At 47.0% G+C, this 16,190-nt stretch overlaps 1 protein-coding gene across 1 annotated transcript in view; it reads right to left on the reverse strand.

The window, feature by feature from the left end:
• Window positions 1-5,332: 5,332 nt before the first annotated feature.
• DZIP1L (DAZ interacting zinc finger protein 1 like) overlaps window positions 5,333-16,190 on the reverse strand; it is a 39,483-nt gene continuing 28,625 nt past the window's right edge. Inside the window, exons 12-16 of the mRNA XM_037909453.2 lie at window positions 15,901-16,093; window positions 14,743-14,953; window positions 12,763-12,962; window positions 7,994-8,133; window positions 5,333-5,645 (exon numbers count right to left, since the gene is read on the reverse strand). Of these exons, the coding sequence (XP_037765381.1) occupies window positions 5,466-5,645; window positions 7,994-8,133; window positions 12,763-12,962; window positions 14,743-14,953; window positions 15,901-16,093 (924 nt within the window). The 3' untranslated portion in view covers window positions 5,333-5,465. The remainder of the gene's footprint in view (window positions 5,646-7,993; window positions 8,134-12,762; window positions 12,963-14,742; window positions 14,954-15,900; window positions 16,094-16,190) is intronic.

Genomic DNA, 16,190 nt, shown 5'->3' on the forward strand with positions numbered 1-16,190 from the left:
AATAACAGAGGCTGGTAAATACATTTCCAGGGTTCCTGGCAGAAGGTGTTAAGGGATACTAAGACCTGGTATGCTGGTTAGAAGATTGATCAATCTGTAGAATATTCATGTTCCAGTAGCACACTACTGCAGTACAAGTGTATCATGTTATTTTCAATCCAGCAAGTATAGAAAGGGACCTGGGCATTCCCACCAATGGCCCCCATTGTGTGGTGTCTCTTGTTTGCAACCATCCCTACCTCTGGCACACAGATGCTTTTCTCCTTCCCCTCATTTGTGAATGCTGCGCTACCTGCTCCTTTCAATGAGCTCTGACTCTCCCGTTGGCTGGGTCAGTGAGACACAAAACTTTGGGAGTCTCTGACTGCCCTTGTGGTCTTTATGGTTCTTTCCACATGTTCATAGACTCTCTACACTGAAATGGTTAAAAATGCTGGCCAGGGCCACGAGAACAGCTGCCTTGGAATCCTTGATACAAAGTGGACATCAATATAAAGGCCATTGTTAGGCCTCTGCATGGGATTCATATTCATAGATTCCGAGGTCAGAGGGACCACTGTGATCCTCTCTTCTGACCTCCTGCATAACACAGGCCAGACACCTGCCCCCAAACCATTCCTAGAGCAATGACGTGGGGAAGGGGCTGGGTTCAGGTGGAGCCAGGGGAATGGCAATGGGAGCCAAAGCCTACAGGACTGCATGTGGCGTCTCTAGATGAGAGAACCAGTGTGGTCCAACGACTAAGGCAGCAGCTGAGCTCTTCCATTGCCCTGCTGTGTGAGTCAGTTCACCTCTTTATGCCTGTGTTTTGGCTCTTTAGATTGGAAGACCTGCAGCGAGGGTCTATCTCTTACTATGTGATTGTACAGCGCCTAGCATGATTTGCTGAGCTGGAGCGACCAGAAATCATTAATAACAATAAGGGAACTACAGCTAGGGAGTGGCGGCCTGCGGCCCATGAGTTAAGAACTGGATTTGACTTCCTTAGCCCATGTGTATTTACTCTAGCTTCAGGTGCATTCCAGCTAACACCTTGGACCTGTGACAATGTAAACTCATTTACTATTCTAGAGCATGTTTGGTGGGACTCTTTCATTTGCTTTCCCCAGACAAAAGTTCCAGAAGGAACAATTTAAAAGAAAACCCCGCTGCTGAAACAAACACGTTATATTGAAGGAAGTATTCAAAAATAGGCTGATCACCAGCCAAAAAGAAGGATAACGTCTGTTAAAGTAATTGTAGAGTATCAGGCCTCGCTATGACACTGTAGCCATAATAAATAATTAATACAAATAAATCATAATTCTTACTTAAAATGGGAACATTAATTAGTGATGGGGTGTGTGGAACACACTTCCGTGTTTTCAGATAGGGTTTGTTTGTACTTGTTTTGAGATTGCTAGTTACCAGGTATTCTTGATATTTTATGAAAGCTCAGAAATGTCGTTTTGGATTGAATTTCTATTTCCATTCTCCTAAACTCAGACTCTTTTATATTCCACAGACAATGAGACCAGATATGTAAAATGTTAGTTTAAAATATTTTTTCCCTAATGACACTAGGCACTAGAAAGGCACTAGAAATTAAAATTGGTTGAAAAAAGTGGGAAAATGTAATGAATTTTGCTTTTAATTTGACCTTTTTTTTAAAAAAAATGAAAATTACAAAAATGTAAAAATTCCAATCAGCTCTATACTTGGTTGAAAAAAAGGGGGGAAAATGTCACTGATTTTTCCTTTTTTCAAATTTACAAAAATTAGAAATCTGAATTGTCAAAATTGTCTCAGACACAGCATATAAGTAGATGTACAAAAATGTATAGATTTCCTGGCACTTACTTCATTTTTAAGGCTAAATTTAAGTAGCAAAACTCATTTTGTGCAGTAACTTATTTTCATGGACTATATTCATTCTTTGGATAGGGTCCTCCAATAATTTAAAAATAAGAAGGGGAGAAAAGCTATGATTTGCATTTCTGTTCAGCTGCGCACAGGCAAACTCCATTCTAGAGCAGGAAGTCCCTGGTTGTTTCCCATCATATGGAGGGTGATATAACAAGAAGAGGATAGGTCCAGCAATGGCAACTAGCCAAGATTTTCAGGGACACAACCTCTGCTCTGGGTGTCCCTAACCCTCCAAATGCCAGATATGGGGACTGGATGAAAGGGAAGGGATCACTTGATAATTGCCCTATTCCCGCTGAAGCATCTGCCACTGGTCACTGTCAGAAGACAGGATACTGGGCTAGATGGACCATTGGTCTGAGCCAGTATGGCTGTTCTTATGCTCTTGAGAGTCCTTTTGCTTTCTAAAACCAGTTCCAAACTCATGCATAGATGTTTTTGATGGGCACACTAAAGGGACACCATTCATTTAATCCCCACCACCCGGAAGTCTGACACTTCTTCACATACTCTTCTTTCAAACAATGCTTCAGTCTCTTCAGTGATGCCAATCTGAAAACTAATTTTGTTCCTATTTTTCCATTAAATTTTTACCTTTGACAGCACTTTTTGTCAAGTCACTTTGTGTTTCTCCTTGTCTAGTCAGTTTCCCTCGCACCAGGGGGGAGACAAATCATATTTAAAAAAATGAAAATTTGATTGCACAACAAAAAAGGGCAGGCGGACTCAGGGTCAGGGTTAATACCTGGAATAATTTTTAACTGTTTTAAAAAGTCACCTGATTTCAAAATGAGTGTCCCTTGAACACAGATTGGATTTCTTTTGATTCACTTGGCTGAAAGCAGTTGCCTCTGAAACACTCATCTAGCAAAGCACTTAGGCCCAGCTCCTCAAAGGTGCCTAGATCCCCTGAAATAACTTTCAGGATCTAGGCCTTAAGCACATGCATAATATCAAGCACTGATGCACTGAAGACAGTGGGACCATTCCCATGCTAAAGTGCTTTGCTGCATCAAGGCATGGGAGCAGAATAACTCTCTTGCTAGGAGGAACACAGAGGAACTCTGCAACAAATAAGAAAAATACCCTGATTAGGAAGGACAGTGCAAATCAACAGCAGATATGTTGTAAAGCAAAGGGAGCTCGAGCAAATGCAGTGAAACCTTGTTAACCCTTTGGAGTCTGTGGAAATATATCACAGCCTTGTAAAAGTACCATGAAAAGCATCCTCAAGTGAGTGGGAGGTAGCGTTTGTGAAGGCTGTTATATTGATTACGTAAGTAATACACCGTATCCAGCCATTCTAGTCACACAGGGAGCCAGATCTGTCATTAAGGCAGAGCTATCAGCAGGCAGAGGTGCGGCTCTGCCCTATAGCTCTGGGGCAGCATTGTGTGGCTCCACTCACTCCCTGTCCTTTTGGCATGGCTTGAGATTCAGGAAGCACTCGCAGGGGGCAGCTCCTGCCCTCTGGAGTGGCCATAGACTGCAGAGGTCCCTTGCCAGTGGGACACTAGGAAAGCGTTTGCATCCTCCTCCTTTTGCACCTGAACAAGGCCCAGCAACAAGCCACCTTGCAGATATACCTTAAATTCACAGTGTTATCGGTCGTAACAGCTATGGGCTGTGTCCCTCTGGTGCAGCTCAGGAGATTGTGAGGCACTGTAGAGTTCACTGCTGAACCTTGTGGATTCTCAGTACACCGAGCCCAGGATGTGGTTTCGTATGCTCTTCAGTGCATGACACTGTGGAGCTGATCCTCTGCACTGCACCTTGTGTAACAATTTATGCACATGCAAGGGGAGGATGTAAGTGGCTACCGTTCTGACCAGGTAATATTTTACGCTCCTTGGTGTAAGCAACGGCATAAGGTGCAAGCTCACGGAGAGCCAGACTCTGCATATTTATGTGACAGAGCTCTGCTGCTTTCTCTAATGTGCTTTAGACAAGTGCACCTGCTTGATCAGATCTGTTTCTACAACCTGCTCCTGAGTTTCCAGCAGCTCCCTTAGTCAGTACTAAGTATAGCAGCCCTGCCCATTTCTGGGGCTATGGCGCCATCGAGTGGACGTTTCTGTACTTGTGTGTTCTCAGAGAGAACTTGCCAAGCATTCCCAATCGTGTTAATGTTTTCTCTGTCACCCTCTCTCTGCATTGCTTTGCCAGCTGTAGGACACAGCTCATCTGAGCTGGCATACTCTGTCAGAGGGAGTAGCTGCAGCCAGGCCCATGCTGAGGGGCCTGTCCATGCAGCGCTGAGGGGGTTAACAGAGTCCTGTTTCTTGTATCTTATCTTTTGCTCCCCGGCTATAAAATCAGGGCCGGATTCCCGCTCCTAGGGGAACACCCCCAGTGTGAGGTGGGGAAGAGGGATGGAAACCTACTGAGGCTCTCTTTGTGGACAGCGTTCCAGTGAGGAGAGGAGGTTTGCCCCCTGAAGAACAGGCCGTGGGGCCAGCCCAACCATCCCCCAGTGTGGGAGGACCAGCCATCCATCTGAGACCCTGTGCCCCTTGCAGGCTGCCCCAATCCCTCCTCCCCTGCCTGCTCCCTGGCAAAGTGCCTCCTACGGAACTGAGCTGATGGGGCCTCACAGCCAGCAGCTGTCACTAGGATCCCTCCTAAAGGGGGCTCCCCAGTGCAGACAGTGGGGAGGCATTAAAATAACCTAGCTGTGGCCTGTGTTATCTTTTCATGGCTGTGCAGGGCTGAGGGGGTCCAAAATACATCCCCATCCCTCCAAGGGCCCTGCCCTATCTCCTCCCCCAAGGCAGACCAAGGATCGCCTGCCACCGGCCTGGAGGAATGGGGGGATGATGCCACCAAGGCAGCTGACCCCCTAGCCGCATGGAAGGGGTTGATCTGCATGAGGAGAGTCTGCACTGTGCATGGAGCTCTGGGGCACAATCGGACTTCTTTAGGGCCTGATCCTGTGAATCTATGCACAGTGAGCTGTCTGCTGGGGATCTCTCTGGGAGGGAGGAGTGAGGGGTTCCTTCCTCCGCTCGACCAAGGAGGGGATGAGAAGCTTGGGGGATGTACCTGCAGCCTTGATGCTCCAGTGGCCTTCATACTATGCGTGACCCAACTACAGAGTGTCCAAAAGATGGCAACCATGCCCTTGCCCTGCCCCCACAGAGCCCTGTGTATCCCCTGAATGCTGACACAGTGACTTTCCTCCACATGCTCAGTTCCACTACTTTCTTCACACTGGTGGCTGGGCAGCAGAATATGCCCCTCCACACGCAGGGGTGTTGAATGATATGTTTTTCCAACCAGCCCAGGATACACTGACCCTCATGCACTGTGGAGAGGGCACTTGGGCAGCCATTGCAAAAATGCGTCATGGCTAGGTAGCACTTGAGGCCATGGGACAGGGATTCCCATTCTGATCGCTCTAAACTGGTGGGTTGTTTTTAAATTGGAGCCCAGTGCCTGATCTTCCTATGAGTAGCGGGATTCCAAAGCCTTGTGGCCACACGGCAGGAACTTCCAGCTTTGGGACTGGGCCCTGAAATCCAAGCACTTGTAGGGTACGGCGAAGGGAGCTATCAAGCAAGTCACCAGCCTCCAGCTCTCGTGCTGTTGGAACTCCAGACGCTGGTGCCCTGCGACCCTGCCGTGTTCCCGCTGTGCCTCACAGCTGGTTGCTGCTGCTGCTTCGTCTGGCTCTTCGCGTCCAGGAGCTGGGTGATCTCTTCAAGGGAGGAAGTTTCCAAGTCGCTGTTCTCATCCACAAACTGCATGGGGAATGGGAGGAGAAAGAATGAGCAAACATGGCGAGCATTAGACGGTGCTGTCTTTGCTGATAATGGCCCTGGCTGATTGCAGGGGGCTGGCATGGGATTAGTATAGTGCTTGCCCTCTGCACCCATGGGAGCATTTCCACGTGGCAAACCCTTATCAGTCAAATCCAAATTTACGTTTATCAAATGCTTCCTTCAGCTACTGGTTTTCTGTTGCAGCTCCCCAGCACTTCCCAGTGCAAGGCAGGGCCGGCCCAGCAGCAGAACTACTTATATGCTCAGATGTGTATTATGGAGCATGAACTACAAGGACTCCCTAGGAAACTCAAATACACAGTTATGGGCCTGACCAGGCTGTTGGGATCATGTAGTCTGACCTCTTTCATAACACAGGCCAGAGATTCAGCCTGGGATTCCTGCACCAAGCCCACATCTTGTGGGTTGAGCTAGAGTATATATTTTAGAATGACACATCCAGTCCTGATTTAATGAAGCTGGGAGAGGAATTGGGCAGAGCTGCTTGAACTGTGTCAAGTTACAGAATTTCCATGACATTTCAAAAACTGAAAAAAATATACATGGGGGAACAATGTTGAGATAGTTGCAGAAAGTCTTCCCCTCAGTCTATTCCTAAACAATCCCTCATGACCTATTGCCAGTGGGCACTGACATTCACTTTTGGCTCGGCATCTGTTTCAATAAAACCAATGACATTTCATTCATTGAACAGGTCTGATACTTTATGTAAATTACAGCTACAACCCAGGCTTTCCAGGGATCTGAGGACCCAATCCTGCAGCTGGATTTGCCAGGATAGTTCCTTGTACCCACAAGTCTGTTATAGCAGGATCGGGTTACTTTACACCCAAATACATCTTTGTATTTTCTTGGGCGAGATTTGGCCTTACTTTGAGTGTCATTCATTTATCCCACCTTCAAGGAGCGTTTTCAGGTTCCTACTGTGATTTCAGTAAGGAATCCCCTGTGTTAGTGGCTTGGCTGGGATTATTTCTGATTTATCCTACAACACCACATTGTGCCCAAGTTGCATGAGAAGCAGAAGATTTAATGTGAGGATGTAATTTGATGCTTGCTAGACTCTTTCCCATGTTCATGGGTTGCAAATCATTTTATAAATCGCACTCTTGGCTTTCTGCTTTGCCAGATGAAGGCAGAAAATCTCTTTCAGATTGTTGTGAGGAAACTTTTTGGTATGCTCAGTGGGACTGTTCAGGGAAAGTAATTTTAAAAAGCAATAGGACTTCAGTGCTGCAGCCGCTTATGAGAAAGAGTTAATGTAATTAAAATTGAGGTTACATATGTCACATTTTTTCATCATGTCACCCCAATTAGCTCTGGACATGTTCCAGAGACTTCTGTTTAATTTCATTCCCAGGCATTTCATGTCTGTCTTTAACCATGTGAATTTCCATTTTCCAAAGATTGTGAACAGGCAAATATTCGGAAGGGGCTACAAAATAACTGGATGATGGGGCAGATCCTCCACAGCTGTAAATCACCATCGCTCCTCCCAGCAGAGACTGTCTATGTGACCAAGCTGCTGGGCTGATTTACACCAGCTGAAAATCAGTCCCATTGGGCTGAACGCTGAGATGATGTCCGCACAGCCGCATCTAGATCTCAAAGGCTGGTTCTGGTAATGCTGCCAAACCTGCAGCTTCATGGGCTCTGAACCCTTGGGGCAGATGGAAATGCTGCTATGATACCCACTGCTGTCGCTCCAGTGCAAAGTTCTGTACAGGACGAGCTGGCCTGGAGCATCTTGGCTTCTCTTTCCTCTAGCTGGGGCATATTGCATGTTCTCCCCTCCTCCATGCAGTTGCCCTAGCTCCCTCTACAAAGACCCACCTGGTCTGGGATAGGTTCCCTATTCTCACCCCTCATGCTCCATGGTACTCTCGATCCTCACCCAGCTTATATGGCAGAACTGTTCTATGGGGAGGTGTGGGAGGAAGTGGGGGAAAAATCACACACTGAGTCTTTAGCTTTGCAGCTGGGGGACCCAAATGAACAGTTGAACCAGGGACACCAGATTTACCTGAACCAACCGTGGGGCTCTCTAGACATCACTGAACTATTGTCAGCCCAGAGCATAAACACACATTCCTCCTCCCCAGTGCGAACGCTCTAAAACTCCTTCCACTACCCCAATGCCTTGTTATTTTTTGAGTCTCTGGCTGTACAGTGGTTTTGACTGGGAAATGGTTTGAGACGATGCTGGTCTCCATACTAAATCGTTGCATTCCTGAATACCAGACACTTCCCATTCTCTGTATGGCTTGCCCAGCTTTCTCCAAAAGTCTGCCTGTTGCACAAGGTACCTGGAGTTTCTTGTCTGAGTGACTCGCTTTCGGAGAATCAGAGGCCGCGGCGGGGAGGAGTTTTCTCCCACCAGAAGGCTTCCTTGCTGGCATGCTCAGTGTGCGCTCCAGATTTTTAGCCATTGCAGACACCAGCGTCCCTACACAGAGCACAGCTTGTTAGAATTGGAATCCAGGGCCCTGCAATCACGTGGTCAATATCGCTGCACAACTGAATTGCTCATCAGGACTCAGAGTGGATGGGAAAGGATTTCCTTCCAGACCTCTTTTCCAGTTTAAAAGGGAACATGTTGCTGGTGAAAGGTGTCAGTGATGGAGCTGAGAAGCCAACTATAGTTCATAGAATCATAGAATATCAGGGTTGGAAGGGACCTCAGGAGGTCATCTAGTCCAACCCCCTGCTCAAAGCAGGACCAATCCCCAGTTAAATCATCCCAGCCAGGGCTTTGTCAAGCCTGACCTTAAAAACCCCTAAGGAAGGAGATTCCACCACCACCCTAGGTAACGCATTCCAGTGTTTCACCACCCTCCTAGTGAAAAAGTTTTTCCTAATATCCAACCTAAACCTCCCCCACTGCAATATGAGACCATTACTCCTTGTTCTGTCATCTTCTACCACTGAGAACAGTCTAGATCCATCCTCTTTGGAACCCCCTTTCAGGTAGTTGAAAGCAGCTATCAAATCCCCCCTCATTCTTCTCTTCCGCAGACTAAACAATCCCAGTTCCCGCAGCCTCTCCTCATAAGTCATGTGTTCCAGTCCCCTAATCATTTTTGTTGCCCTCCGCTGGACGCTTTCCAATTTTTTCACATCCTTCTTGTAGTGTGGGGCCCAAAACTGGACACAGTACTCCAGATGAGGTCTCACCAATGTCCAATAGAGGCGAACGATCTCATCCCTCAATTTGCTGGCAATGCCCCTACTTATACAGTCCCAAATGCCATTGGCCTTCTTGGCAACAAGGGCACACACTTGACTCATATCCAGCTTCTCGTCCACTGTAACCCCTAGGTCCTTTTCTGCAGAACTGCTGCCTAGCCATTCGGTCGCTAGTCTGTAGCAGTGCATGGGATTCTTCTGTCCTAAGTGCAGGACTCTGCACTTTGTCCTTGTTGTACCTCATCAGATTTCTTTTGGCCCAATCCTCTAATTTGTCTAGTGCCCTCTGTATCCTGTCCCTACCCTTCAGCATATCTACCTCTCCTCCCAGTTTAGTGTCATCTGCAAACTTGCTGATGGTGCAATCCACACCATCCTCCAGATCATTAATGAAGATATTGAACAAAACTGGCCCCAGGACCGACCCTTGGGGCACTCTGCTTGATACCAGCTGCCAACTAGACATGGAGCCATAGTACACAGGACTGGAAGGGACCTCCTGGGTCACTGAGTCCAGTTCCATGCTATCTCAGGCAACCCGATCATATCGCTTGCAAACTTACCAAGCTCCGTCTTCAAACAAACAATTTGGTTGTTTGCCCCCAGTGCTCCTATTAGGAGGCTGTTCCAAAACCTCACTCCTCCGATGGTCAGAAACAGTCCTAACTTCCAGCCTCAATTCACCCATAGGACAAATACAATCAGCTGCAGGCTACCACAGCAGTGTGCCTCAATCCTGAGTTACTAAGGCTCCTGCTAAGTGTTGGAGCTTCTAGCTCCATGTCTAGTCAGTCCTTCCAAAAAGAGCTGATGTGGACTCTGGTTGTGGTGACAATTTTTGTGATGCAGATGGCTGCCAGCTAGGCAGTGGATAGAAGGCACCCGCTCATTTCGTAGACAGGGCTGACTAGCAGCCAGGGAAGAATGACTTTTGTCCACGCCCAGCCTGGTTCAGCTCTGAACTGCTGGCCTGCACAAGAAAGGCTTTATGGCTCATGGCCAATCACTGAGATTACTGAGATGTCGATGCAAAGTACTGACATCATGGAAGGAGCCACTGGGTCATTTCCATAGATGCCAAGGCCAGAAGGAACCATTAGGACCATCCAGTCTGATCTCCTATGTAGCACAGGCCAGAGAACTTCCCCAAAGTAATTCCTAGAGCAGAGCTTTTAGAAACACAGCCCATCTGCATTTAAAAATTGTCAGCAATGGAGAATCCACCACGAACCTTGGTAAGCTGCTCCAGTGGTTTAGGGCCTGTTTAGTGCCCTCCAGCTAACTGATTGCCAGTTAACTCAACATAGTTAGCATGTGTGTAAGAAATAGTCTTAACATGCCCCAAATGTCTGTTCCAGGATAAAAGTGCCTGTAGTTGACCACGGAGCTGGGCACAGGGTGAACCACAAAGGCAATAGTTTTCACTGCCAAAAACCATTGGTTTTACTGCATTAAAACCATTGGTTTTACTGCATTAACTATCCTGCTGGAAAGCCCTAGAGACAAGGCTCTGAAGTTTTTACTGCGAGGAAGGTCGGTGAGATCAAAACTATACCTCTGCCCATGGTTCACCAGTGTACAAGGTATATATCCTTCAACAAACGCTTGGGGAGCATTCACACTAGCCTTTACAAAGGGGCTAGCTAAAAAACTTTTGGTGTACACAAGTTCTTTGCCAATAATGTGCATCAGGAGTGTCATTTAAAGGGACAACTTCAACATGTGGGACTAAACATGTGGTACCCATGTAACATGCTTGCCAAACGTCTGTCTCTGCGGTGGCTGCTCCACAGATGAAAGATGCCTACTGCTGCTCCCAGGCAATGGACATCATTTAGCTCAAGCAAGAAGCTGACACGTTGGAGATACAAGTCCTGGATTTATTCCCCACTGGGGATTCAGCCAGGGAACTGTGCTATCTACTATAGCACCAAAGGCTTCTATAGTCAAAGAGAGCTACTTGAAATAAGTGATTCTTTCTGGTGTGCATTTGACAGCCCTTTGTATATAGTTTGTTTCATTGTCTCCCTGTATAGTCAGTTTCTACGTTGCTAGAAACACCCCCCCCCGCCCCATAAACTGACACTAAACTGGGAGGATAGGTAGATACGCTGGAGGGTAGGGATAGGATACAGAGGGACCTAGACAAATTGGAGGATTGGGCCAAAAGAAATCTGATGAGGTTCAACAAGGACAAAGTGCAGAGTCCTGCACTTAGGACAGAAGAATCCCATGCACTGCTACAGACTAGCAACCGAATGGCTCGGCAGCAGTTCTGCGGAAAAGGACCTAGGGGTTACAGTTGACGAGAAGCTGGATATGAGTCAACAGTGTGCCCTTGTTGCCAAGAAGGCCAATGGCATTTTGGGATGTATAAGTAGGGGCATTGCCAGCAGATCGAGGGATGTGATCGTTCCCCTCTATTCGACACTGGTGAGGCCTCATCTGGAGTACTGTGTCCAGTTTTGGGCCCCACACTACAAGAAGGATGTGAAAAAATTGGAAAGAGTCCAGTGGAGGGCAACAAAAATGATTAGGGGACTGGAACACATGACTTATGAGGAGAGGCTGAGGGAACTGGGGATGTTTAGTCTACGGAAGAGAAGAATGAGGGGGGATTTGATAGCTGCTTTCAACTACCTGAAAGGGCGTTCCAAAGAGGATGGCTCTAGACTGTTCTCAGTGGTAGCAGATGACAGAACAAGGAGTAATGGTCTCAAGTTGCAGTGGGGGAGATTTAGGTTGGATATTAGGAAAAACTTTTTCACTAGGAGGGTGGTGAAACACTGGAATGCGTTACCTAGGGAGGTGGTGGAATCTCCTTCCTTAGAAGTTTTTAAGGTCAGGCTTGAGAAAGCCCTGGCTGGGATGATTTAATTGGGGATCGGTCCTGCTTTGAGCAGGGGGTTGGACTAGATGACCTCCTGAGGTCCCTTCCAACCCTGATATTCTATGATTCTATGATAAATCTCAGTAGGGCAGCAGAAAAACCCTGATATTTGTTCCCCAAAAGCATTTTTTAAAAAGACAGCACTCACACTTTCAGGGTGAGCTAGCAGAAACTAGCATTTTAGTCCATTTAAAAATGCCAAGCTGAGAGGTCCCTTTGAACAACATTATTTCTTACACCTAAAGAAGATATTGAGAAATCCCCTGGATTAATGGCAAGGTCTATTCTAAAGGGATAGAGAAGGAACCATGCACCCCACTTTCTGGGGTTTAAGAGGGGAGTGACAGTGCATTTTGAAAGCACATCACTGTTAATCCCCTCACAAAGGCCCTGATCCAGGAAGGTACATGTGTACATGTGTATCTTTATGCGGGTGAATAGTCCCATGGACTTCAGTGGGACTGCTCATGTGGATTGGAGCCAAAGTGACTTAGTAATGGCTCCGCAGGAAAACAGAAGCTGGTTTTGTTTCTCATGGGGAGGACTACCCCAGAACAGGATGCAGGCTATCTATCTGTGAACACCTCTTAGCTGAACCAGCAGCATGCCACTGCAACTGACTTCCAAGAGTGCAGATGCATCAGAACAAAGTCTTGCTCCTGACACCCATTATCTTGGTACCTCTGGGTCTTGTGTTAGGAAAAGCAGGGTGAGAAATGTCCTTTTCTGGGGCCTTGGCACTAGTGCATTTAGGATTCTATTCCTGGAGAATGACCACCCCATTCTCTTCACAATCAGTTTCCCCCAGGCTGAGAACGGGCTGAATAGACACTAACATACAATTACCTCTTTTGTTGGCTTAAGCTGTCAAATGTAGAAACAGATGTGCATGCAAATCTCCCCTTTCCTTCAGTGTCAGGGCATGAACTACGATAGAGATTTCTGATTTTAGCACATTAACTATATTCTGATAGATGAAAATTATTATTTATGATTCACCTGTTGGAGTGGTTCTCATGGCTGGGCTGGCTTTTCCCTCTGAGGAATCGATGTCAGACCAGTCTGATGTGGTTTCGTCATTCTGGGTCAGCCTCAAAGGGGTTTGCGCTTGCTGCAGGGTGATGGGATGTTTGAATTTCACTGGGGTGAGGCTGGCGCAGTCCTCCCCAGAGTCCTCCTCGGAACTGAAAGGTGGGGTGCTGAAAGTAAAATGATGGAAGAAGGAAAGGTCAGACATGGAGGAAGTGAAGGGCTCTGAGCAGTTGGGTCAGGGATATCTGGGACAATCTGTGATGAGGACACCAAGACCGTTGTCATTAAATACAGATTGGCAGTGCTTTCAGCGGTTGGCTAGAAGGTTGTGTGTTCAAGTCCCCTGGTGGGGCGAGAGCATATGTACAACCAGCACTGAAACTTTGAACAGCAAGGTAGAGTACAGGAGCAAATATTAGGCCTGTTTTCCTTCACCCCCATCCCACTGGTACTTGCAGCAGCTGCTCCATGCACCTCAGCCCTGGCTTAGCACCACACCACTTTCAGGAGCAGGCTATCACAGCTTCGGTTCCTAGCTTGTTCCCAACCAGCAGGGGGAGCAGGAATTTCTGACTGCCAATTCATCCTCTTCAGTCCAAAATGCTGCCACAAAAACTCAAGTATCTTGTCCAATTCTTGGTCTACTTCCAGCCCATCTTCAAAACCCTCAGCTGGCTTCCTCTTCCTCCCTGGGGCAAATGTGAGCTCCTTGTTCTCACTTTTAAAACCCTACACAACCCAGTTACTCCATACCTCTCCTCTGTCATCTCTTATCCCCTCCCAGTTGCCCTCTTCATTCTGCCTAAGCGGCATGGCCTCTCCATTCTTGTCCTTCTAGTCTCTTTTATTACTAGAGCTACTTGGACATTTTTCATCAAAACATTTTTGGCATTTCATTTCATCAAAACAGTGTTGGCATTTCCTGTAGAGGGGAAAACCCCCCAAACAAAGCACTTTGATGATGTCAAAATGTCCTGGTTTGATATTCTTGGAATGAAATGTTTAGCCTTTTCAGTTGGAAACAAAATTAATTGGGATATTTTTATGTTATATAATATTTGAAAAAGTTAAAGGTCAAATTGGACAAATTGAATCTCAACATCTACTCTCATTAAATTATCACAGTTGTGAGAAGTTATGGGGGAGGCCAGACAATTATTTAAATTGACAAAAATAAAAGTTTATTTTTAGGCAATGGCATTATCTGTTGAAATTATAAAACAATAAAAAAGGAATTCTGCAAAGTCTATCTGTATTGGAGCTGGAGGTGTCCTTTCCAGCTCAGGTGGACATATCCACACGAGCTCTGGTTGAGCTAGCATGCTAAAAGTAGCTACATGATTTAAAAAAAAAATAACTGCAGCTGCATGGGCGGCGGGATGAGCTAGTCACCCCGAGTCTTATCCCATCCAAGACCCTAGGCATGTACTTGGGGTGTACTAGCCCATCATGCCAAGCATACCCTGCTATTTTTAGCATGATAGCTCAATCATGGCTGTCATATTACAACACGTGAAAGCTCCTTCCCTGGAGGCTTTCAAAAGGAAGCTAGATAGTCTTGGATGGTTTAGACACAACAAATCCTGCACCTTACCAGGGGGTTAACCTAGATGACCCTTGCAGTCCCTTCTCACCCCATGGTTCTATGAATCAGAGTTAGTGCTGGTGTATCTACTCGAGCTGGAAATTCCCTAGGGTAAACATACCCTCCATGGGCCTGCAGCTTAGACATTTCAGGTGCACCCCACGCAAAGCTTCCTGCCGCAACAAATGATCTGCGTTTGCACTTCACCTAGCACTGTGGGGCCCTGGGGCTACTGCAGTCCACATTGTAATAGAATAGCGATGTCCAAGCTTGGTACGAGGCTGCTCGCCCCAGTAAGCATGCTAATGAAAGGCATGAGTGCAATGTCCGTGGTGAGGATGGGAGGTGTGGATGGGCCTCACCTCAGATGCTGGATGGCAGCATGTCGTGAGCTGCTGGCTTTGCTTTGTGGCATTACTTTGGGCACCTCTACTGGGCTGTGGGAATAGCTGGCTTTGCTCCGAGGAGCTGGTTTGGGCGTCTCCTCCGCATAGGGCTGTAACTCAACTTGCAGTGCTCTAGGCTTGGCAGATGCGACCCGGCGAGGCGACAGGGGGCTCTTCTGGCTTTTAGCTGGAAAGGTACAAGGGACACTGAGAGCAAAGGCTAGATGGACCTTTGGTCTGACCCAGTATGGCTGTTCTTTAACACCTACAAGCTGCTTGGCCCAAGCAGGTTTTTGCCCAGCAGCCAGGATTAATGCTTGTAAATTGATGCTGTTAAACTGGATTGGCTTAAGAAAAGAAAAAAACATACAAAATGAGTGGCTGATGAGAACTCCCATGCTTTATCATCTAACATTCTCAAAATGTCACACAGCCAATGTAGCCAGTGTTAGGTGACTTCCTTCCCCTCCCACACACACACATCCACTTCACATTGGGAGGAGAGGTCGACATATGTGACTCTGTCTGATCCTTGGCCAATGCAGTAACTCAGCTGGTGTAACAGACACCTGTTTTTAGGCTGCTCTAAACTATTCTGAAGGATGTTTTGGTCCCTAGCTGGCCCAAAAATAGAGAAGAAGAAAGGTGGGTTAGAATCACCTTCATTCCCTCACCCCACCCACTCTCTCCACCTGCACTGTCCTTCTGGTATTTCCTGTGTGGCATTCCACTAATGTGTGCTGACACTGTGCTTTGTGGCTCGCTATAACCCCCATTTGATGCTGATAAACTGGATATCTGCATGTTCTAGCAACAGGCAGAAGGAAGAGAGTTTGCGGACCAGGTTCTTCTTGCAGCTCTTTTCCCTTTGAGCTCTTCCCCGTCCACTCCCCACAGCTGAGAAGTGTGTGTTTTATTTTTATATATAACTTTTTTTTGCAAGGTCACTCAAGGCAAGCAGTGCACACCGCAAGTGCAAATGGTTATTTGACACTGAATACAATATCTATCTTGCCCAGTTTTCCTTGGGGATGCACAATGGGTCACGGAAATGTCTCATGACAATAACACTATGTTGGGATTGAACTCTTGTCTGCAGCACAGGTTTCCAAAGACAGCATCGCAGCCCTTTACCTGAGACTACCGAAAGTTGCTGTGGCAAAATGCCATCATCCTTCTGGAGCTGCTTGACTTTCCAGGTGACCTCTCGGACTAGCTTGTCCCTCAAGCTGAGGAGATTTGGAAATTTCTTGGCCTTCTGCTGCTGCTGAGTCATTACGAGGGAGCTCAGATTTTTATAGGTCTGAGCTGGAATCCCCTTCGCAGCCTAAAGCAGAGAGAATTGTGGGTAACATTAAAACCACCCCGGCATAATTCTGACGCTGCCTCAGATGGTGAAACAAGCCTTCTCCCCTAAGGTCTCC

Source organism: Chelonia mydas, chromosome 9 (genome assembly GCF_015237465.2).
Source record: "Chelonia mydas isolate rCheMyd1 chromosome 9, rCheMyd1.pri.v2, whole genome shotgun sequence".
In the NCBI taxonomy this organism is placed as follows: Eukaryota; Metazoa; Chordata; order Testudines; family Cheloniidae; genus Chelonia; species Chelonia mydas.